This window comes from Podarcis gaigeae, assembly GCF_964106915.1.
Source record: "Podarcis gaigeae genome assembly, chromosome: 4".
Taxonomy (NCBI): Eukaryota; Metazoa; Chordata; class Lepidosauria; order Squamata; family Lacertidae; genus Podarcis; species Podarcis gaigeae.
Genome location: NC_139677.1, coordinates 33,621,605 through 33,645,214, shown reverse-complemented (window position 1 = coordinate 33,645,214; position 23,610 = coordinate 33,621,605). Strand labels below are relative to the sequence as shown.

Here is a 23,610-nt window from a genome sequence, read left to right as displayed (position 1 = left end):
TGGAGATGACTGCATTAGCAGTTAGCCATGATGGCTAAAAATAAAAGCATCAGTGAGTAGAGACTCAAGCATTTGGTTATCTTTGTGATGACCTGCTTGTGAGTGTTTCCATGTGTAATCTATCAATATGGTAACCCATCTGAAAAAGTGAATTGCTTTTGCAATCTTCAAGTGAGATGTGACCTCAGCAAATAGTCAATACTGTTACGAGTTCATGGAGTGCAAGACACCCCAAATTCCTGGGTCCAATAAGTGTTAGAATTCATCAAGGTGGGGGGAATTAAACTGCCAAACACAACCCCTGGGTTAAGATCATGTTAATAAGCCAAGCCAGGCTGGTGATTGCTAGTAGTTTGGGTCATTAGTTTTACCCCCCTCTGCCTTAGAACATCTACAGGGTTCAGAGGAACTTGCATGGAGGAAGCGACAGGCAGCTTAAATGTAATTTCTTCTCACTCCAAAACCATTCTACACTTCACACGCAGCGAGGCAATAGAACCTGTAACCACTTCGGATAGCACTGTTGGTGTGCAGTTATCATTTCCGAATGCATCCTCCACAGAAAACATGCAGGAGTCAGACATCCTTCTTGCAACTTTGAAAGGGGCCAGTCGGGGCTTGAGGATGGGACTGTGATATTTTGGATGTGGCAGTGTCCTGTACCTGTCAGTTGTAGTGCAGGCTTCATCAATAAATCATCTTTCCTTACCCGGTCCCGAGTGTCATCACTGCCATATATCAGAAATAGGGCTGCTGCTTTCCTTATGCCATTTGGATCAGGAAGACCCCATTCAGTATTGCTGCAGCCCTATTTCTGTGAACATATTGAGCATAGTGGCTTGAAAAAATTCAGACACATACTCCCCCCCCCCCGGCTTTATGTGGCGTACTAGTGTGCCTCAGTGGGGAAAGCTTAGCAACGCTCCAAGGAATAAAGCAGGCTGAGCAAAAACATACACAGGCACTTAGAATTCAAATAATTTTATTTTCATTTACATAAATGTTAAAAAAAACCAACTGACTTAGTTAAGAGAACAATATTGCTGACCTACTGTGCAAAAGAGCCAGATCGGTTTTACACCTCCTGTGGCAGCCAATATCCAGAATTTGCTGGGACACAGCGACTCTGCCTACCAACTATGCCTATCCAGTAGACTCAAAACACTACATTGAAACCCTTCCCCCCCCCTTTTACCTGCCTTCAACCCATCTTAGATACATCCTTCTCATTACCCCATCCTTTTGGATCCTCATAATAAATGCTTCTTTTATAACTTCTAGAAATAGCTTGCCCACTACTTCTATCAGCAGAGAGAAGCAAGCAATGTTGTGGCACAGCTGTGCATTCCACTGAGATAAGGTGTGCCTGTTAATGGTGGATATTCAATATGCCCACTCACCCCTCAGTGAGGCAGTTTCCTCACCTCCCTCAAAAGGAAAAACAGAGAAAGCCACTACTGAACCAAGACCTGTGCACACAACTAACAACTTAACACTGGTGACTTCATGCTGATTCAGTAGCATGCTGCAACATTGCTCGCTTCCCTCTGACAGAAGAGAAAGCCATTTTCTTTCAAATGATTTGCCACAAGTAGAGATTCACAGGCAAGGTTCTCTTATTTCCTGAACCAACTGGGCTTTTTCTCAACACCCCAACATGTAGATATACTTAAACTTTTTGGCAACTATGGGCATTTACAAGTACAAAGGAAAAGCTCATTCACCTACCTAGGAGCTAGACTGTCACAGATTCCCAAGGGAATTTTAGTATTCCCAGACGAAAGAGATTCTCTTGGAAAATATGCCTATTACTGAAGAACAACAGTGCAAGAAATTGTATTAAACTGCATTCACATCAAGAGGAAAAGCAAACACCAATTTTATTCTGATTTTTTTAAATAAAAAAATCTAGCCTGTAGTCCAGTTCAATATAGTTTTGCCATGTGCTATTACCTGATGACTCAGCTTTAACATGCAGTGTACACAACTGGTAGACTTAATTCTTTTAAAGAGGCTAAGATGGTTTCATAATATGCAGTGCAATGTTAAGTTAGGCAATACCACGCCATATGCATGGCATTATCAGACAAGCAACAGTTTTTTTAATGCACTACTTCTGGAATAGTTTTATAACAATTCTTGACAGAAGTCCTTCATTAACATTTCCAATGGCAAATGAAGTACTAAAAATGTAGTTTAAAGGGACTATTTTTATAATTAGCAAAATTAACAAAAAGTCATGTCTCATGTGACGCAGTTCAAAAGAGCTCAGATTTTTCACCTAGAAATGTCACCCCGAGGGGAAAAAAAATTCAGTTTCTTTTCATGAGTTGTATAAAACAGTTTTAGAAAATGAGCATTATATGCAAATGTACTGAAAACAAACAGCTTTATAAAACATTCCTAGAAATGTATCAAGCTTCAAAGAAAAGATGATTTATAAACATCTGAATCATGATATTTAATCATCATCAGAATCTGAATCATATTTCTTTCCTCTGATTGTTTTCTTATCCAACTTTGTGAAAGTGGTTCCAAACTTCTTTTCACTCTGGAAAGGGGGGTCCATCAAGTTGCCACTAAAAGGGGAAAAAAAGTTTTTTCAATACTGTACTGTATGTGAATCAATATTTAAAAAAAAACACCACCAAGGCAACACCTGCATTTTATAGTATACGTCTTGCAAAACACAATTCCAGATTCTGTTATCTTGGAGTACAACTGCTTGAAGCAGAATAGTTCTCTCACTGTTACAGCAGAGGGGACACATATTCTGCTTCCTGAATCCTTCACTAGTACATCATTAATTCTTTGTGAATTAAAGGTGTAACCTACCAAGTGTATTACATGTTCAAAAATACCTTCCACAATTTCTTGCTGCTTCACAGTTAAAGGAAGGCAGCAATACCAGTTCATTACTTTTAAAAATCCCTTAAAAATGATCAGTGTACAGAGAAAGAAACTTTCCCCAACAATATAACTATCAATACTCAGTGTTTAGAATTATTTTGATGCCTTTCAAGAGATTCCCTTCTTGATTTTCCACGCTTTAAGTACCTTTAATATTGCACCAGCTACATTTAAAAACAAAAACAAAAACCAAAACAAAAAAGAGATAATTTTATTTACCTGTAGTTGATTATGTCTGCACAACCTAATCGCCACTCTAAGGTCTCTGTGGTGAAGTCATCTGTATTACCAAGATCAGTAAAACCAACCACGTAATCTTGTGTTTTGCCATCTTTTACAAGTGCTAGTGTGGGAATTACTTTGATGCGAAGTCTCTCACATAGGAACGGAGCTTTGTCAGCATTTAATTTGATAAACCTGGTCTCAATGTGCTTTTTGGCCAGTACTGTTAGATGCTTATCTATTATCACGCATCTGAGGAACAGAAAATAAAACGTGCTTTACAGTGATGAAATGTAGAAATCGCAAATGAGTAATTTATTATGACAACATACGCATTTGACCTATCAGTAAGTTTGTTATTACAATGGTCAAAAGGTTAGCATATAAGTTATTAAATATTTAACTCAAAAGGTAGATTTACCAAGTTTCCCATTCCCTTTGCCCTTGATACTAGGGAGTGGATGTAGTAAAAATATAAAGCAGTGGATCTGAAGGACAATGCTGTCTCTAAAGACTTTAGCAGCCATGTCGAGGCTATAATCAATATTTCAAGTATCAATCTTCACAGCCAACTATGCTCACGATACAACAAATAATCATGGAGTTTTCTAAACAAATCTTCTGCTATTTGTTTGACAGTCAACCTATTTTGGTAAGTATTTGTGTACTAAGGAGTTTAGTATACCTGAAACTTGTATCTCTGTAAAAATGGCAGACGACTTTATTGCTCCTTTTCACTTGTTCAAAAAAATCTCTCTCACTGGGGATTTCCACATATTCCCCATGCCCATTTGAAAGCCATTCCTGTTTATAAGAATATAAAATGTTACACATTTGAAGTTAAGTATTTTTGTGTTGTCATAAGAGGTAAAGCATCCCCTGAAATGTTAAGTAGCATCAGGAATATTCATAATTCCACCAGTTATTCTGTAATTACAAATGCCGATAAATCTGAAAAATTCAATTTCATGGCCAAATAAAGTTTCTAGCCCTACTGACATATTACCTGCTCATGCAAGGTAAATGGGTGCAAATATTAGAAAACTTTAAACATCAGCTTCTTTGCCAATTCCTAACCTTACATAATATATTTTTAAATATATCAGGTGGTGATGTTAACATTTATAATTGTCCAGCAGCATATCCAGTGTAATAAGTTGCAATTCAGCAGCTTCTCTTTCCAGTCTGTTTCTGAAATTCCTTTGTAATAGAACAGGACATTCCCGTTCTATCTCCCAGGACATTCTATACAAGATCTCAAAGTAGCTGTTCTATTACAAAGGAATTTCAGAAACAGACTGGAAAGAGAAGCTGCTGAATTGCAACTTATTACCAAACTTAAAACCATGGAGAGACCTGGTCTGAACAAAGACATTGGATTCTTATCTCATTATACATGACAAAGCGATTTTTCACCTTCTCACCCCTTGCTTTTTCCTGTAAGACCTATTGCAGTCGTTAAGAGTCGTCAACAGGCTCATCACAGCTATCTGCCAATCACCCATTCCCACCACCCTTCTGAGTAATACCCCTCCCCACCTTCTCACTATATAGAAGGGTCTGGTGACTTCTGTTTCAGTGTATCTGAAGAAGTGTGCATGCACACGAAAGCTCATACCTAGAACTAACTTAGTTGGTCTTTAAGGTGCTACTGGAAGGAATTTTTTTATTTTGTTTTGACTATGGCAGACCAACACGGCTACCTATCTGTAACTTCAAATCTCACTTCCTCCATAAACTCACTTTGCAGCTTTAGGCAAGCTAGTATTCTATCAGCTTCATTCTCATCTGCAGTAGGGAAAAAGTGGTGTATCTTATAGGGCTGTTGATACAGCTATTATAGGACTGTTGATACAGCTATTATAGGGCTGTTGATACAGCTATTATAGGGCTGTGAATTTGATACAGCTATTAAAACAACAACTAATGTTAAACAGTTAACACCACTACAAGAAACTTACCTGTTTCTGTTGCTGGGCTTTCTTCAAGCCTTCAAGTCTTCTTTGCTTTAGGATTTCTAATTCATCATCATCCACATTGTCTAGTTTTTTAATCTCAGCATCAAGTTGTTCTTCTACAATCTTTGTTGTCTGAAGCAATTGAGCTTCCAGAACTTTTGAAAACATTTCAGATGACATTTTCCTCCTAAATAAGTGGCACACACATTAAACCTGTAAAACAGAGTAGATTTTAAATCAGACTCGGATGCAATATATCAAAGCTCCACTTTTCATTCATTTATGCCCTAGAGCAACACCACCTCCAGGTTGTCCTTTTATATCCAGAGATAACCATGTCCCTGATTCTCTTCATTCCACGAGGTTTCTGTTATGTCCACTATATCAGCACTATCCTTTGAGACCAAGTATTTCAGTTCACCTATCTTGGTTCGGAGACTCCAGGAATTAGCATTTAAACACTTGTATACAGCCTCTTCTAGCATCTTTGGCAGTTTTGTCTTGACCCACTCTGCAGAAGAGGGATGAATAGTACTGTACAGCCTATTCTGCTTTCCTCCTTTTAACCCATTTCTGGGTTTCCCCCCTTTGTAGCTCTTCCATTGTAAGTGACTGATGGGCTCACAAAATGTTTGTATATGCTCCATAAAACTATGTCCGTATTAGTAATATGCAAAATTGAAAACAAACCAACTGAACTTTGATGTTACTTTGCCTTGAAGTTGACATAATATATTGCTGACTAATAAGACTTGCTACATTGCACTGTAGAAACCTCGACTTTATTAGCCATTGCGGAAATGCATTGCCTCTAGGCACCTGCCCATTTTGCAGCAGCTAGTTTTATTTTACTGTTTTGAAACATTTTTATCCCACTCCTCAGCTAAACAGGAATCCGGAGCTACTTACATAAGATCAACATCGAAGTCTGCTTAATACATAGGAGCCAACTCCTAGGGTCAGAAGCCCATTCAGTCCCCCAATTTTTGAGGGGACAAGCTCCCCAGGTTTATGGGCATTGCCGTTCAAATGGTGTGTGTGTGTCATGTCATGTGATCAACTATGTGGGGTGGGGCTTACTCTCTCCCCTCCCCAATATTTCATCCAAGTTGGCACCCCCTGGCTCAAAACCAGTTTACAGAGAGTGCACTGCAACCAGGGCAAAGGCCATTCCCCTTTATTGTGTCTCTAGGCTGCATCAACAAAAGTATAGTGTCCAGATCAAGGGAAGTAATAATACCACTCTATTCTGCCTTAGACCACACCTGGAATACTGTGTCCAATGCTGGGAACCACAATTAAAGAAGGATGTTGACAAGCTGGAACATGTGCAGAGGAGGGCAACCAAGATGATCAAGGGTCTGGAAACTAAGCCTTACGAGGAGTGCTTGAAGGAACTGGGTATGTTTAGCCTGGAAAAGAGACTGAGAGATAGGATAGCCATCTTCAAATATCTTAAGGGCTGTCACATGGAGGAGACAACATGCTAGTTTTCTCCTGCTCTGGAGGGTAGGACTTGAACCAATGGCTTCAAGTTGCAAGAAAGGAGATTCCGACTAAAGATCAGGGGGGGAGGAACCTTTCGAACAGTAAGAGCTGTTCAGCAGTGGAACAGACTCCCACGAGAGGTGGCTGCGGACTCGCCTTCCTTGGGAGGTTTTTTTTAGGCAGTGTGTGGGTGGCCATCTGTCATGGATCCTTTAGCTGAAATTCCTGCATTGCAAGGAGATTGGACTAGATGGCCTTTGGTGTCCCTTCCAAGATTCTATGATCCCCTGCTGCTTTCCCTAACACAGAAAGGCAGCCACGGGACGTGCAGGGCCAGCTGAATCCTTTTGTCATGAGAAATCCTTCGAAGGGATAGGGGGTGGGGAGGGACGACGACGACGACAGCCCCAGCAACTCAGAAAGATACGCCCACCCACAGAATAGCACGGCCTGCTCAGGGGGGCTGCACAGATCTCACTCCCAGTGCGGGGCTTGGAAGGAAGCGCAGCCGCCGCACCCACACGTACTGCGCGTGTAAACACAAATGGGTCTTTATTGTCCCGCTCTTATACTCACTGCGGAAGCCTGAGGCAAATTAGCGCCCGAAAAACACCCTCCCAGGCCTCTCAACGGACTCCGCTACCGGCCGGCTGCGTACGCCTGCGTCTTAAGGGAGTGTGAGGCACCCGGAAACTCTATTGTTGGCGCAAGCATTAATCGTCAGAGTCCGCGGCCATTGTTACGCATGCGCAGCACGTCACCGCTTGAAGCACGTTCGCTCAGTGGCTTTTGCGGTTGTTTTTAAAATTGGGATCGGTCGCTATGGTAACGCTCGGAGACTGTTGTTTTTGTCGAGGGAAGGCCACACCGGCTGTTACTGCCCCACGAAGCAACGGTTTCTGGACTGAGGGGGAACTACTTGGGCCAGAATTTCAAGGCACCGCGGAAACTGCTGCCGGTATAGTCGCAGCAGTGCCGTGATCGCCACAAACTACAAGGCCCAGAATGCCTTGCGCTTCCGGCTGGGCTCTGGAAAGGCGTGGCTCTCCTAAGCGCAGAGCGGAATGGTTGCTTAATAGGCAATACAGTAAAGCCGATGAATCATCCGTGGGTCTTATTTCTGAGTAAACGCGGTAGCGAGTGGATTTTTACCAGTGCAATCCCTGCGCAGGTCTATTCAAGAAATCTAGTAAATAAAATAAGCCTTAACTGAGTTGGAAGGGGCTGCTGCTGCCTAGGCACGCTATGCTGCGGTCGCTTTATTGGTCCATTGTTTAAACCTGTCAGAAGTTATAAGCTGCAGCCCTGTTTATCAGGTTATAAGCCCCAGTTTCACTCAGCTCAGAGGCACTTACTTCCGAGTTAATATAGCCTCGGGCAGTCATTAAAAAACAACAACCTGCATACATGATAACATTATCTAATAAATATATAGCAATTTCTGTGAGTGTCTGCTGTTTCCTGTTCGGTTTTTTATTTTAAAGTTAGCTGCAGCATGAGAAATGAATTAAATATGAGACCATGCAAGCTATATAGCAAGGCACAAAGGCGGCGGAGCTTAATTCGTTTTAAAATACTATTTCGAACGTGTCCAGTGATAGGAGCTGAATGTCACCCCCGTCCCTTTTACACGCATCTTTCGTCTCATCAATTCATGAACTCTGCATCTGAGGGCTAAGCTTTGCTATATTCACATGGAAGCGGCTTTCCTCTTTCTACACGTCTGCGGGGGAGGGGGGATTCGGATTTCAATTCCTGATTCTTGGGTACGGAAAGACACAGTTCTCAGCTGGTTTTAAGGATCAGAGCGTCCCAGATGGAAGAAACCGTGGTCTGACTCCTACCGATCTATTCGAACCCGTTCCTATTAGTTCCACAATTGCACATTGCCTGCTGTTCAAAATTCGTATTCTTTACGTGTCGCTCGCCTCTCGCTTTCTTTCTGGGACTTCAGGCAGCGTCACTCTACAGAGTTCCAAGGTGTCTCTCACCCACGCACCCCGGGGCTCAGTAGAGGACGAGACTAAATCGTGGGTTCGAGCCCCACGTCGGGCAAAAGGTTCCTTCATTGCAGGGGATGGGACCAGATAACCCTCCCGGTTCCTTCTATCTCTACAACTCTATGACCAAAGCGGCTTAGCTGTGTCCACGCAGAGATGCGTATTACAGTGGTACCTCGGGTTACATACGCTTTAGGTTACATTCGCTTCAGGTTACTGACTCCGCTAACCCAGAAATAGTACCTCGGGTTAAGAACGAACAGTTTCAGGTTAAGAACGGACCTCCGGAACGAATTAAGTACTTAACACGAGGTATCACTGTTTTTATTTCACTTAAATAAAAGTCGCTCTTCCTGCTGCAGTTCCCCCTCCGACCAGAGGAGGCGCCTGCAACCGGAGAGCCCTCCCTCACTGCCGGGCGCACGTTCTTTTACGCTTCCGCGGCGCGCCGGGACTGAGGACGAACGACGCCTGCGCGCGTCAGCGGCTGCCTGCTCTGTGGTGTCGTATTGGCCTCCCTCTCACCATATGTGCCCGGGCGCGTGTGGATGTGGCTGGCTGGGCCCTGCGCAAGGAAAAGGCGCCTGAGAGGCAGTTGAGAGCGCAGCCATGGGCAAGAAGCAGAAAAGCAAGAGCGAGGAGAGGTAACCCGACGGGGTTCGTGGCCGAGGGAGGAGGGACATGGGGAGGTCGTGGGGTTTCTCGCTCTTATTCCCGGCCGCTGAGGGAGTCAGGCTTCCCTGAGGGGACGTTTCCCCTCATTCCTCGACGGGGTTCAGGGGAGCTCGTGGTTCTTCCAGGGCCGCGGCCACTCGCCCTTTTCCCTTTCCCTGGAGGGCCGTGGTGGCTTGAGAGGGCCGGTGTCGCCCAGCGCCCTCGGGCGGGGGAACCTCTGGCGGGCGCCCTTTGGGGACTCCAGCCCCTTCCTGCGCTGTCAGTCGCTAACTCGAGGTTTATGGGCAGTCGCTATTTCCCGCAGTTATTTCGATGTGCGCTCCCGTCTCCTGTTTTTCCCCCGCCGTAAAAAATCCATTTTCTCGGGCAAGTTGCTTAATTGAACGCTACTCGACCCACCTCTGCTGCAAAGCCGGCGGAGAGGCCCAAGGTTTGCAAATGGAGGCTTGACTCAGCTGCACAGCCATCCGGAAAATCTGGTGCAGTGAGCGTGTTGGGCTCGCAGCTCCCGCAATTTTTTCTGGTGTGTCCGCGTTGTGTTGGTGTCGGAGGTAATCGTGGCCAACTACAGAGGAACCTCGACGGTTGTTTTTTTTGCAGTAACCCAGGTGTTAATCGTTTTGCTGAGGAAGGCTCTTGTCCAAAAACGCCATTCCCGAATGGAGGAGCTTTGCGATACGCCAGTGTTAGGGGACAGGATCTTCTTGCAAGTTTAAAGTACCCTAAATGAGCAAGCCCGTTGGTCAGATAAAGCTTTTATTCCCTTGGTTACAAATTTGTGGCTTTAGTTTTGAACCTGCTAGGTTTTTCAGACAGGTGGCCAAGGCAAATGCCCAGAGTCAATATACTGCATCGTGAAAGAAAAAAAATTGGGACAGGTTTGCATGGTGTGTATGGGAGTGTGATGGGAAAAGTTGAGAGAATGGGCGGGGCAGCTAAAATTTGAAGGTAGGAAGATGTGAAGTGCTTAATGTGCAAAAACAGACTAATGGAACAGCTTTTAAAAATAACTTATGGGTCACTGGTTTCTGCTCAGCCAATTAGATGCTTCATCCTGAGCAGTGTATACAATTAATTAATCAATCAATCACAATATAGATTCTGAAGTATAGAAGGAAATTGGATGGAAATGACATTAGGAAGAAAACGAAATGTGTGCAGTTTTTACTTGTTTGTTGTACCTAAGCCTTTGCTCAGTGCTTGAAGAACATGAAACAATTATATGTTTAATTTAGCATATGAAACTGTGCTATTTAGTATGTTTTTGAAATAAAGTGCAAATGCTTAGTTTTTATGTAAACAGTAGCCACAAATATACCAAATTGATGGAGAATACAGAATGATGGCTACATTGCCTCCAGTATTGGAGGTAGTACAATCTGAATACCATCAGCTGGGGAGCATGAGTGGAAGACTGCTAGTGAGTTCATGGGCTGCTTGTGGACTTTCCATAGGTGGAAGAACCGGGGAGAGCATGGGGTGGGAGGGAATCACCAGTGCTTCTGAAAGGAATTTTATCAGGCAATAGTTTCTTTGAGGTCCCTTCCCTTCTCCATTAGTCATTCTGTTTTTATCCACTACGGTTTTATGTCTTGAGCTGTAGCCTGTAAGATCCAAAACGGTATGGAAGACAAAAGAGGGGTGTAGTGGAGCACTCAGCTAATTTTCTTCATTTAAGGCCATATGCTCTGATACTCCCTCCATGATAAATATAAATAAAAGAAAAGAGGATCAGAGATAAGAAAACACATTTAATCTGAACATCTTTGTTTATGCTACACTATCGATAAGAATTCACATCGAAACATCCTTCTATATTGCAATGCATATCAGATAATCAGAAGCCATTAGTATAAAAAGTAGATAAACTTGCTAATTATTTTTAAAAATATAATTTTTATAGCATTTTTGTGGGTACATCTGGATCCATTGCTGTCACTTGAGGCTCAGGTGGCTTCAGTAGTTCAGAGTGTCTTCCATCAGCTTCTGCTGGTGTCCCATCTGCCCCTATCTGGACAAGGATAACCTAACTTCTGTCATTTATGCTCTGGTAACCTCTAGGTTAGATTACTGCAATGTGTGATACATAGGGCTGCTTGTGAAGATGGTTTGGAAACTCCAGCTGCAGCAGAATTGGTGGCCAGGCTGCCAACAAGGGCAAGATGGTTTGAGCATATTACACGGATCTTGACCCAACTACACTGGCTGCCAGTTCATTTCCGGGCCCAATTCAAAGTGCTGTTTTTGACCTATAAAGCCTTAAATGGTTCAGGACCGCAAAAACTCAAGGAATGCCAGGGTGGATTTAATTTAAATCAAATCAATTTAAATCACAATTTAAGACTTGTCAGTAAGACTTGATTTAAATCTTTTTTTTTTACAGAAAGACTCATTCTTGCTGGTATATTCTTAATATTTACAACTGGGAAGAAGGTCCTGGAACCAGTGAACTCTTATTAGTTGACCAACAAGCACTTCAAGGTCTTGCAAAGGACTTACACATTCCAGTTACTATTTCCACCCCCACCTCTTTGGGTTGTGTAGTGGTTAAGAGCGGTGGACTCGTAATCTGGTGAACCGGGTTCGCGTCTCCGCTCCTCCACATGCAGCTGCTGGGTGACCTTGGGCTAGTCACACTTCTCTGAAGTCTCTCAGCCTCACTCATAGTGTTTGTTGTGGGGGAGGAAGGGAAAGCAGATTATGAGCCACTTTGAGTCTCCTTCCGGTCGTGATAAAGCGGGATATCAAATCCAAACTCCTCTTCTTCTTTTATATTCAGGTGCCTATTCTGTACAATTAAGTGTTAGTACAGTTGTTGGAACGCAGTGGGATTGGGAAGAGGTTGCCAGCCCTGAAATGCCTTCAGCACTTGCCTCAAGTCTGAGTTGCACAGACATGCAACTGACATGCACAATTATTACACAAAGATCCCAAGACTTGTGGAATATTCTGTTCACAAGGTCGCACTTCCATTTTCACTTCTTCACACTTAGCTACTTGTGCAGATCTATTCAACTCCAAACAATCTATTCATTGAACCTCTTGAAATTTAGCATTTAAGAGGCAATGGGTTGATTCTGTGTATATAAATTTGCAAAGGAACAATGGAATTAAGGTATTTTCATCAACTCTGTATGTTTATTTTATAAAAAATTTCTTGTGAAGAAATGCATGTTACCTGCAGACACAAATTCACACTTTTGAGAACTGCAAAAACAAGCATCTGTGATAATATCTTCTTGTTAGAAAAACTGCCCCAAATTATCTTACAGAAACCTCTGGAAGAGCATGACATCGTGAATGGATTAATGGAATTCATTTACCAAAAAAATTAAACATTGCATATAAAGCCTTGTGCTACATAATTAAAAACAAATGCTTATTTACTGATGAATAGCCTTTGGACTATAATGTAACTTAAATAGAAAACTATTTTTAGAAAGATTTTTCCTCCAAAAGCATTTTATTTTTAAAAAATCCATTTTAAATTAAAAAAATCTGATTGATCTAAATAAAAAAATAATCCAATTTTTGCAAATAAAAATTGTAAAAAAAGAAACAAAGATTGATTTTTATCCACCCTGAGGACTGCCTTTCCCAATATGAACCAATACAGTCATCATCCTGTATTCATCAGGATTCATCCTGTATTCATCCTGCAGTCATCATCTGAGGCCTTTCTTTATGTGCTTTCTCTGCAAGGGGTCTAGAGGGTGACAACATGAGAATGGGCCTTTTCTGCAGTGGCTCCCTGTTTGTGGAATGTCCTCTCCAAGGAGGCTCACTTGGCACCTTCATTACCTATCATTAGGTGCCAGGCAAAAGTGATTCTCTGTAACCAGGCCTTTGGTTGATTAGCATTTTATGGCCTTTTAAATATTTTTGGCAGGATATTGGTTTTGTTTTGTTTTATTATGTGTTATGTGTTTTCATTTTGTATTTTTATGTCGTGAACCGCCCTGTGATCTTTGGATGAAAGGCAGTGTACAAGGTATAATAATAATTAATAATGTGTTGGCCACTGTTTGGAGAGAATAATAATAATATTTTTTTTTTATACTCCGCCCGTCTTGCTGGGTTTCCCCAGCCACTCTGGGTGGCTCCCAACAGAACATTAAAAACACGACAAAACATGTTGATTTAGTGGCAAATAGTGTTCTGGTTGTTCCCACATTCTCTTTCTGTTGCATTTGCTGAGACAGTTTTCAGTTTTTGCAATATGTGGATAAAGATTGGGTCACATTAACGATGCTGGGAAGAAACAACTGACACAGTAGAAGTTATGCAGGTGTTGAATGTCTCATTTTGATATGGAGTGGGCCTTGCCGCTCCGAAGGAGATGCCAGTGTGGCCATTCCTGGAAAAACAAACCCAACTGATTTAACTGTCTGCCAGTCAGTTTCTAGTGCAGCCAAGGTGCTGCATTTAAAGCATTGTAGTTTTTCTTCTAGATTAGTTAACCTGTAACTCTTTTTCTCCTGACTGTGCCCATCATATGCTCTGGCTTTGCCCATTGTCAATATGCAGCTCTCAGCAGATTATCTTCCAAGGAATCTAGCCCATGAGAGAAAAAAGGTTGCCTAATTCTTCTCTACTGACTTCCTGATAAGTCTACTGCCGTGCTAAGTATATGAATGTGCCAGAATGTTGTGGCAACAATAGTTCGGTATATGCTGCATAATACTTTGGTATTGCAACAACTGCATTGGTCTGATGGGTGACTACAAGAGACAGAGCCTTCTTTGACTCAGTGGAGTCTAACTTTCACTTCTTCTAGGAATTTGCTTCCTAGAGAGACTTGCCTGGTTTCTCTTAAGTTTAAGGAGACAGGTCATGGTAGTAGAGCCTTTGACACAACAATAACTGGTTTTGATTTCACCTTATTTTGTGTTTGCTGTTGTACTATTTTTAATTTTGTTCTTGTTGCTTTGTTGAGCCCTGAGCTGCTTTGTGTTTTATATAGTCATATAGATACAGATATAGGCGATACACACGTTTCAAATAAATCAATGGTGTAGTAACTGCAGACAAAACCAGAAAGCCTGAACCAGTATATGGTACTGTCATGTAAACAGTACATGTTGTTGTTGTTTAGTCGTTTAGTCGTGTCCGACTCTTCGTGACCCCATGGACCAGAGAACGCCAGGCACCTCTGTCCTCCACTGCCTCCCGCAGTTTGGTCAAACTCATGCTGGTAACCTCGAAAACACTATCCAACCATCTCGTCCTCTGCCGTCCCCTTCTCCTTGTGCCCTCCATCTTTCCCAACATCAGGGTCTTCTCCAGGGAGTCTTCTCTTCTCATGAGGTGGCCAAAGTACTGAAGCCTCAGCTTCACAATCTGTCCTTCCAGTGAGCACTCAGGGTTGATTTCCTTCAGTATGGAGAGGTTTGATCTTCTTGCAGTCCATGGGACTCTCAAGTGTCTCCTCCAGCACCATAATTCAAAAGCATCAATTCTTCGGCGATCATACCCTCCTTTAAATTATTAACATAATTTAAGTCCTAATCTACAGATTATAATTGGTTCACATAGCCAGTTTTCTGGCATCCATCAAGAGCAACAGTCAGGTCTGTGTAGATTCTTAGAAACTGAAGATACACACAAATTGAAAGGCTTTTCATTCTTTTATCTGTTAGCAATCTTCTTACATGTACTTCCAGTCATGGACTATTTTCTTTTACATGATATAGAAAATGGAGGACTCTGAGTATGCAGTGAGTTGGAGATTGTGTTGCAACAAGTTACTAAGGCCTTTGTGCTTACCCTCTCCACAGTCAGCTTGAGGGATTCTTGGAGCTTTGAGTTTTATTGTGCAGCTTTTGAATGTACTCCAGCACCAAGTACAATGTTTTCCTATTTTTTTTCCGTACTGGACCTTAGAAAAGGGGGTGGGGGAGACAAAACTTGTCCTTTGCATAGGCCTTCTCCGAAATGTCCTAGTTCAGTTGGTTAAGAGCATGGTGCTGATAACGCCTAGGTCGTGGGTTTGATCCCTGTCTATTCCCATGTTGGGAATGTAATACTTTGTTTGTAGAATTCTGTTTGGATTTTTCTTTTAAAAACAACACATACCAGGCATCCAATTTAAACAGGTATCTTATTTGCCGAACACAATTGAGTTAAAGTGTAACTCTGCCATTGATTGTTGTATAATAAACCAACACGAAGTGTTAGTTATTACATGATGTTGCATCAGAACAGGAATTTACCCCAAAATACAATTCTTTCCACTTTCCCTGACTCTTCTAAAAGATAAAACAGTAAAAATAGAGGTATACACAACTTGGAACAACTGCAGAGGGTCTCTTTTTACCTTGGAAGATATTTTCCTAACCTCACATTGTTCCATGGACAAGAAATATAACACACAGGGTCCGAAATTGTTATTCCAACATAATTTTTATATTCTTCATGGGAGTCCTGTAGGCAGATAAGGGTCAATATACTTATTTGAACAAACATGATGGAAGTGCTATCAACCACATTATATTATCTCCTCCATTATACACTTCTGAAGTGTTAGAATGAACAGAAAGTGACCACTTTCCAGTATCAGTGACCCTATTCCGAGCCAGATGGATGAGGTATAATAAATAAATTTATTTATTTAATTCTCGAATGCATACAAACAACCGCATCTGCAAGAGTTTTTGGAGAAATGCAGGGTGTAAAAAGACTGAAATGATTTCACAGACTGAACAGCGATATTCAAAAGACACTATACAGTAATCGTCTGACGAGCTTGCACCAACTTTTTATGAGAAAATCTCCATACCTTGACGTCTTCCAGCAAATTGGCACAGGACTTACTTGATAACTATAGGGCTCATGTGGAAGCATATCTTCTTCTGGAGCTTTATTTGATTTCTGGAAGGAAATAAGGGCCTTTATCTCATTACAGAAGACTTTTTGCCATTCAGGTAGGTTTAATAAATCCTTACACATTGCTGGTACGTGTGCCTTTATTGAGGTGCATTTCCAAGTGATGCTCACTGCAATCTTGGATGGTTGCTCCAAGGTCCTGCATACAGACAGACTGTGTATTAGTGGTCAATGTCTGATGGAAGACATCACTCATTATCTGTTAGCCTGCCCCTTAAATAGAGACCCAGGATATCGCTTTCTGAAGCCTTTGTTCACACAAGCAATCAGATAACAACCCAGCAGAAATGGTTCAGTTTCTTTTGAGTGACAATAATAGCTTTGTAACACACAGAGTGGCCCTCTATGCGCTGGCCACAAAAAAGGGAAAAAGGAGTTAGATAAAATCGCTATATATTGCTGTGATGATTGAGGCGTAATCTGAAATCAAGCTGGATTTGAGTTGTTGTTTCTGGCAATTTCTCCCTCTTGCATCATGGATGCTGGTTTATATAATGGATACTGTATATGTTATGTATTAGTTTATTGGTACAAGTTCGTACCAATCATGGTGGCTAGAACAATAAACTTGTGAACTTCTACTACCAATACCACTAGGTGTATGCTCTAGTGTGCTGTACACCCTTCTGTTTGTAAAAACAATGATTTAATGTCTAGTTTGCCTAAAGCTGAGGCTTCCTGACTTGCTCTGTACCCTGCCTGCTGTGCTGGTGGAAGACACTTCTTCAGGCCAAATTCCTCTGAAAGGGCCTTCCCAATTTTCTGACTCAATAGCTTGCAACAGCATAGTATCCCTATAAGTACGAGAGCTAGCAACTCTTCGCATTCTGGCTGGATAGAGGAAGGTGTTGTATCTGTTTCCTTGCTTTGCTTGAAATAATTCCCATGATGCAGTGTGGTGCTAATCTTCTAATCTATTAATGTAAACTTATTTAGATGTGGTCGGTATTATGTTTTGAAGGTCTTGAAATTCTTACTGAACAAATAGTTTCATTTCAGAGTGTGGTAGTTTCAGTTAAATTGTATTTTGCTTAAACACCCCTTTTCCTGCAAGTTGCTCATGCTGTATTAATAGCTGTTTGATAGTAGTTACTCACTCTGCTGTAATCTCATCAAACAGTACAAATTACTACCTAAATCTAGTTGAAGATCTTTTTTTACAATGCAAGTTTTTGATATTAAAATACTGAACGTTAAGTATTAATTTGTTTCGCTTTTTAGTAAAAGTTGTTGTTTTTTAATTCTAGTGCCAAGGATGACATTGACCTTGATGCACTTGCAGCCGAAATAGAGGGTGCAGGTGCTGCCAAAGAACAAGAGCCTCAGAAGTCTAAGGCCAAGAAGAAAAAGGAAAAGAAGAAACCAGATTTTGAGTAAGTTTGCAAAATCTGTATCTGATAGCTGTAATCCAACAAAGATTTCAGGGAGTACAAAAGGAGGCTTCTTACTGTATGCTTATCCTTATCTGAATGAAAAACTGTTTAGACCAGTGGCCTCCAATTGGCTAAATACTGCAGACCCCTGTTTTTCAAAAGCCAAGTCATGGACTCCCTACTTTTGAAAACTTTGTGGTAGTTTTTGTTATGTGAATAGTGCCACCATACCTTCCAACGTGTGCCGGCGCAAAAGCGGGGTGCCCGTCTTCGGGCTGCAATCCCATGCGAGTCATGTGACCTGTGCAAAGGCACAGTGCACAAAAATGTGTATTTTGGGGTGCTGCAGTCTTGCGTGAGATGAGTGTCTGGCTGCAACCTTGTGCATTTTGGGTCACCATGTTCTCACTTGAGAGCACGCCCCCCCCAAACAGGATGTCTTAGACAGTTGACATGTATGTGCCGAGAACCCCTTGGGTGGGTTAAGCGGATCCCCAATTGGGAACCACTAATGTAGACAAATATGTTTTGCAGGTATATAATCCTGAAAAGTTCCCTCCAGGAGCCAAGCCCATGCTGTAATATTGTTAGTAACAGTTTGAGTGAGTAGGTGGGGTGAAACACTGTTCTCCCCCTCCCATCACCATGCTGATTATTGACACTTTCAGTGTTGATGCCCTGCCTCTACTGAGGGAAACATGTATGGTATCAGGCTACTGATAAATGTATGTATCACACAGTTGAGCCACAGCATGGATTTGTCTGCTTGGCACCAGGAGGACAAAACTGCCTTACCCACCAATAACACCCTGCTCAAATACACACGAGCCTCTACTATAATATAAAAGACAGAAAGATGCCGAAATCCAGAAAGCAAGGCAGCAGTACTGTAGTCACTGGACTCATCCAGTTATTGAACCTAGATTATTTGTAAGTAAGCAATACTTGAAACATGTATAATTGTTCTTATTGTAGCGAAGATGATATTTCGAAAGAGTTGGAAGAGCTGTCTCTGGAGATGCAAGGAGGGAAAGCTGAAAGAGAACCAGCTGCAATAAAGGTAAATGTCTTGGGGGTGTGGGATGCATTGAAAGTGTTGCACTACAGCTGAAAGCCCCAGCCAAAGCAAATTGTGAATTTTTTTTTGAGGGTGAAGAGAAAGAAGCATTTGGTACAGTCCAGAGAAGATCTTTTGCATTTAGAAAACTGCCTGTCATTGTGCAGGTCTCCTTTCAAAAAAATACATTAACTTCATACAAACATTCCACTAAAGAGCAGATTCTATAAGGGCTGCATTGAGGAGTCATCTATCTATTTAAAAATAAATAAATCACAAGGTTGTGTAACTGGTTTTCCAAAAGGCACTTGATGCACATGTATTTTTGTTCCCTAAAATCTGGTGATTTTTGTCATGAGTGTTTTTTGTAGTTTAATCTGCATCCAGAGAATCTGGTTGCTGCAAATGTATTATGCTCAAGTACTGTAATATTCTTCTGTTTTCCATTGGTAATGTTTTAACGTTAAAATGATTTATTTGTTTGCTAGACAGAGAATGACAGTGAAGAATTTAGCTATTCAAAACAAGATAAAAAAAAGAAAGGAAAGAACAAAAGTTCCAACTTAGATGATGATGACAGTGAAGAAATGGAGGATAAGGATAAAAAGTCAAAGAAAGCCCCCAGGACCCCCAAGGAAGCTCCCTCTGGCAGTGATGATGACAATGATGACTTTGATGCATTGCTTAAGAAAAAGAAAGGAAAACCTCAAAAATCAAATAGGAAACAGGAGCTTTCTGAAGATGATGAAGTTATCATTATCAGGAAAAGCAAAGAGCGTACACAAGCTGCGTCATCTGGCGAGAGCGGTGATGAATTGGACGAAGGCTCGGAATCGAAAAAAGGGCAGAAGAAAAGCCAGAAGGCAAAACCAGCCACTGAGGCTGAAAGTGGTGATGAAGAGGTGGACTCTTCATTCAAAATAAAAACAGTGGCTCAGAAGAAGGCAGAGAAGAAAGAGCGCGAGAAAAAAAAGCGTGAAGAGGAAAAGGCCAAATTGAGGAAACAGAAGGAGAAAGAAGATCTGGAAGCTAATAAAGAACAGGCAAAGCAGAAGGAGGCTTCAAAGAAGGCTGAAAAAGGAACCACTTCAGATCTGGTATCAGAATCTGCCACTGTGGAAAAAGGAGAAGCTTCAGTAGTAGCAGAAGGTAGGTCATATTTGTGAGAATGTGAGGAGCAAGTTTGTGTGGGAGTTTATAGGAATTTCAAGATGAATGCCAGAACACTTGAACCAGTTTCCTTGTTCACTAATTGGTGATCTTTTTTGTTTCACTTTAAGCTGGCTTTGTAGTAGGAAAATTCATTGCCTGATTTTATTTGGAGACTCTAGAAGTCGTATTGATGCCCTGGAAACGCTAGCTGATTTGCGGCCCTGATTTTCTTGACTAATGTGATTCTAAAGCATTTTGCTGAATATAATTTATGGAGTTCTTAATGCATGTGGTGAGCAAGGCTTTTGAGTGGGTACCCTTTTCAGAAGTCCTCTGTGTTGAAAACTATATCATTGCTAGTACCTAGGAACTTCAGAAACTGTCAAGGACAGTCTGTTTGGGGAAGACCAAACATTGACGGCTCCTCCAGACAGTCTGTTCTTTGCATTCATCTAGATTTGCTTGCACAAAACATATGTGGTGGTTAGCCTATGTTTGGGCTTATTGAGGTCATTCGTTCTCGGTTGGTTATAAATGAGCATTCATCTTGATTTGCTTGTGGGGTGCTAAAATGTCTTCCCATTAATCATTAGTTTGTCCAAATGGCAAAAAGTCTGTTTCTTTTTTAAAGTGGATTTACTGTGCACTTTAGAGTACTTTAATACACTTTACACAAACCTAAATTTCTGGTATGTGCTTGAATCCCTTCACAAAATTGTGACAGTCTGGAGGGATCCCGAGAGCCTAGAATGCATGCAGAGGGCTTTTCATGCTCCTAAAGGGTCAGTGGCACCTCTACATTTTGTCGATTTTCTCTTTAGTTTTCTTCGTTTTTAAATTCTGCAAATGTATAACTGACTTTCTTGCCTAGGTGATGACAATGAAGGAGAGAAAAAGAAGAAAGACAAAGATAAAAAGAAAAAGAAAGGGGAGAAAGAAGAAAAAGAAAAAGAGAAGAAAAAAGGTCCAAGTAAGGCCACAGTTAAAGCAATGCAAGAAGCCTTGGCTAAGCTAAAAGAGGAAGAGGAAAGGGCAAAGAGGGAGGAAGAGGAACGGATAAAACGGCTGGAGGAGTTGGAAGCCAAGCGTCAAGAAGAGGTACTGCTTGTATTCATATAGGAAGGGGAAAGGATAATGGAGGCCCACACCTGTATGCTTTTGACTTTGAAAGGAGATTGCAGCCCTGTTAAAGGGGAGCCTGCTGCCAAGGAATGGCTATTCTATGCGTTCTGGAAAGCATTGTGTATGAATATTTGCTTCTTTATAGGAACGCTTGGAGCAAGAAAGAAAGGAAAGGAAGAAACAAAAAGAAAAGGAGAGGAAAGAGCGACTGAAGAAGGAGGGGAAGCTTTTAACTAAATCTCAGAAAGAAGCTAGAGCCAGAGCAGAGGCTACTCTTAAACTACTGCAAGCTCAAGGTAAGGCTTGCAATGCACACTAACCTTCTAACTACTTTCCTGTATGTAGACAAAAATGCTGTGGAGTCTTTGCCAGTTTTTGGAAGCTGAGGAGGAATTAAACAATGGGCTCTTATCTGAAATTTTGCTTTCGGCAGCTGGAGAAGAGAGTTAAACATGAGCAGGAGTCTTTATTTAGAAGTAATGCAAACTCCAAACCACCCAATTGCAGGTGGTCCTATGAATCTGTCCTCTTTTATAAGATACTAGCTTCCTGACACTGCAATCCTATGCACCCTTGGAGCTAACTTTTATTGAACTAAGTAGGACTGACTTCTGAATAAACATGCTTTGACTTAAGCTGCACATCTGTAAGTCACATACAACTGAAATATTTTAAAAGCACCCACCTTAGTATTATTACTTTAAAACTAGCAAATTAAGTGGTTTGCATAAAAAGTCCCCAGAGTGGAGGTGGGTGAACTGCAGAAAAAAATGGTTCATTAAAAAAATGATGATGTTAGTTAGTTAGTCTTGAGTGTCTTTGCAGAAGAGCTGAACTATGAAAGCCAATTAGGGTTTGAAACCATAATTATTTAGAAATGTTTTCTGAGGCTCTTTATTCTGTTGTGGCACAGATGTCGTGTGGGAAACATCTTGCTCATTATCCTGTGACAAATTTCTTATCCCCTGCAAACAGTTTTAAGGCTTGGGAGCCCTCAGTTACTTCCCTTAACTCAATCAGTGCCAAGGCTTTTTTAGGTCAAGATGTTCAAATGTTTACCCAGTGTGTAATCAACGTCCCTGGTCAACAGCCAGGGATGATGGAAGTTCTAGTTCAATAACCTCTGGAGGGCAAAATGTTAACTACTCTACTTGACATTACTGCACTGCAGGGGGTTGGACTAGATGACCCTAGGGGTCCCTTCCAACTCTATGATTCTGTGATACTCCTGCATTATCCTGTGTTGTTCATTCACAAATCCAGCTGCAGGTCACCAAATGGATTGCATTTCAGTGTTACATTAAATTTTAGTAATAATAAAAATAAATGTTTTTGTTGCTACTTGGCAGGTGTTGAGGTGCCATCCAAAGATTCTGTGCCAAAGAAAAGGCCAATATATGAAGACAAAAAGAAAAAGAAGCAACAGCAGCAGGAAAACAAAGAAGGTAAGGATCTTGTTTCTGCAGTACTTTTAAAAATAAAAATTAAAAAAAGTTAAACATAATGTCAGCCCTTCCTGTCTACTGTGTTTCGACGCACCCTCCCCTTTACGATATCACAGAGAAAACTGCTATTCCTGTGTATCTTTGGGGCTGCATATTTAAAAGCCAGCGGAATTCTTGACTGACTTTTGCAAAAAGAATTTGTATCAAAAACCCTGAATTTTCTCTAATGAGACTTTGTTAACAAGACTTTATAGACCGAATTCCCCAAAACTTCATGTTAAACTGGCAGTGATTGGTTCTTTTCTCAGTATTGTATACACTGAAGACTGGAAGGAATTGTATTCTAGTAAGAGTCAAGAGGCCTTTAATTACAGTGTATTTATTTTGGGAGAGAGATGAATTTTGCAGGACCAGTAATGTACTTACGGTTGCAGTAGCTTTGTTCTGGGCAAATCAAATGCATCTTTGTGGTTGGCCTTCTTACTACAGCAAAGCTGTAGTAATTTTCTCTTGTAATTTTAGAAATTATAGAGTTGACTTCCCCAACTGAAGAAGCTGTAGAACCAGTTATACCAGTAAAAGAAGAGATCATTCTTCCAGCAAATCCAGGTCAGTATTAAATCAGGTATTCCATGTTGCTTTTATCTAAAGCAGTAATTCCCAAACTTTCCCCTTGCTCATGGACCAGTTGAAAATTGCTGAGAGTTGTAGCAAACCACTTAATGATTCCCCCCGCCCCCATGTTGTAGAAATTGTAAAGCACTGAGCTAGAGGCAACATGATTTACATTTACATTTAATTTATTTATTTAGAGCATTTGAACCCCATATTTCAGCCAAAACGGCTCTCTGGGTGGCTTACATACTATTAATTAAAACAAACGAGGCCCTGCCTTCAAGCTTACAGTCAAAAAAGCACAGCAGGCAAGAGAAATGGGACAGGTAGGGGAGAGGAAAAAAGCAAGCTCATTCGCCAGTTCTTAAATAGTAGCTCTTACAATGACCAGCTGCCATAGAAACAGTTCAGAGGCAGATAGTTGCCTGATGGAACTGGTGTTTTGGCTGATGGAACGAGCCCTGTGTCCCATCTCCCACTGAGGCTAAATGACGAAATGATGCTACTAGGTGACAGTAGGCCCATAGAATTAAAATCACAATACAATAAAACATTATTTAATTTAAAAAACCAACAACGAATATACAATTAGATATCAATATAAATATTTAATGTGACATATGTGCCATCTCTTCTCTTCAACCACAAATCCACGGACAGGCTGTGTCACCACACACCACCTGAATGAAGCTTGTGGGCCTTTGGTGA

General features: G+C 41.3%; 2 protein-coding genes across 2 annotated transcripts in view; one reads left to right on the top strand and one right to left on the bottom strand.

Moving 5' to 3' along the window:
• Window positions 1-965: 965 nt before the first annotated feature.
• TXNDC9 (thioredoxin domain containing 9) lies at window positions 966-7,568 on the bottom strand. The gene is made up of 5 exons (XM_083735694.1): window positions 7,155-7,568; window positions 5,094-5,303; window positions 3,818-3,936; window positions 3,130-3,384; window positions 966-2,579 (listed from the first exon to the last, which is right to left on the bottom strand). Exons 2-5 carry the CDS (start codon window positions 5,268-5,270, stop codon window positions 2,462-2,464), a joined length of 669 nt encoding a protein of 222 aa, XP_083591820.1. The 5' UTR covers window positions 5,271-5,303; window positions 7,155-7,568; the 3' UTR covers window positions 966-2,461.
• A 1,471-nt stretch (window positions 7,569-9,039) lies between these two features.
• EIF5B (eukaryotic translation initiation factor 5B) overlaps window positions 9,040-23,610 on the top strand; it is a 28,283-nt gene continuing 13,712 nt past the window's right edge. The window contains exons 1-8 of the mRNA XM_083735434.1: window positions 9,040-9,222; window positions 17,386-17,511; window positions 18,487-18,571; window positions 19,057-19,717; window positions 20,592-20,818; window positions 20,988-21,138; window positions 22,192-22,287; window positions 22,810-22,896. Coding sequence (XP_083591560.1) covers window positions 9,188-9,222; window positions 17,386-17,511; window positions 18,487-18,571; window positions 19,057-19,717; window positions 20,592-20,818; window positions 20,988-21,138; window positions 22,192-22,287; window positions 22,810-22,896 — 1,468 coding nt within the window. The 5' untranslated portion in view covers window positions 9,040-9,187. The remainder of the gene's footprint in view (window positions 9,223-17,385; window positions 17,512-18,486; window positions 18,572-19,056; window positions 19,718-20,591; window positions 20,819-20,987; window positions 21,139-22,191; window positions 22,288-22,809; window positions 22,897-23,610) is intronic.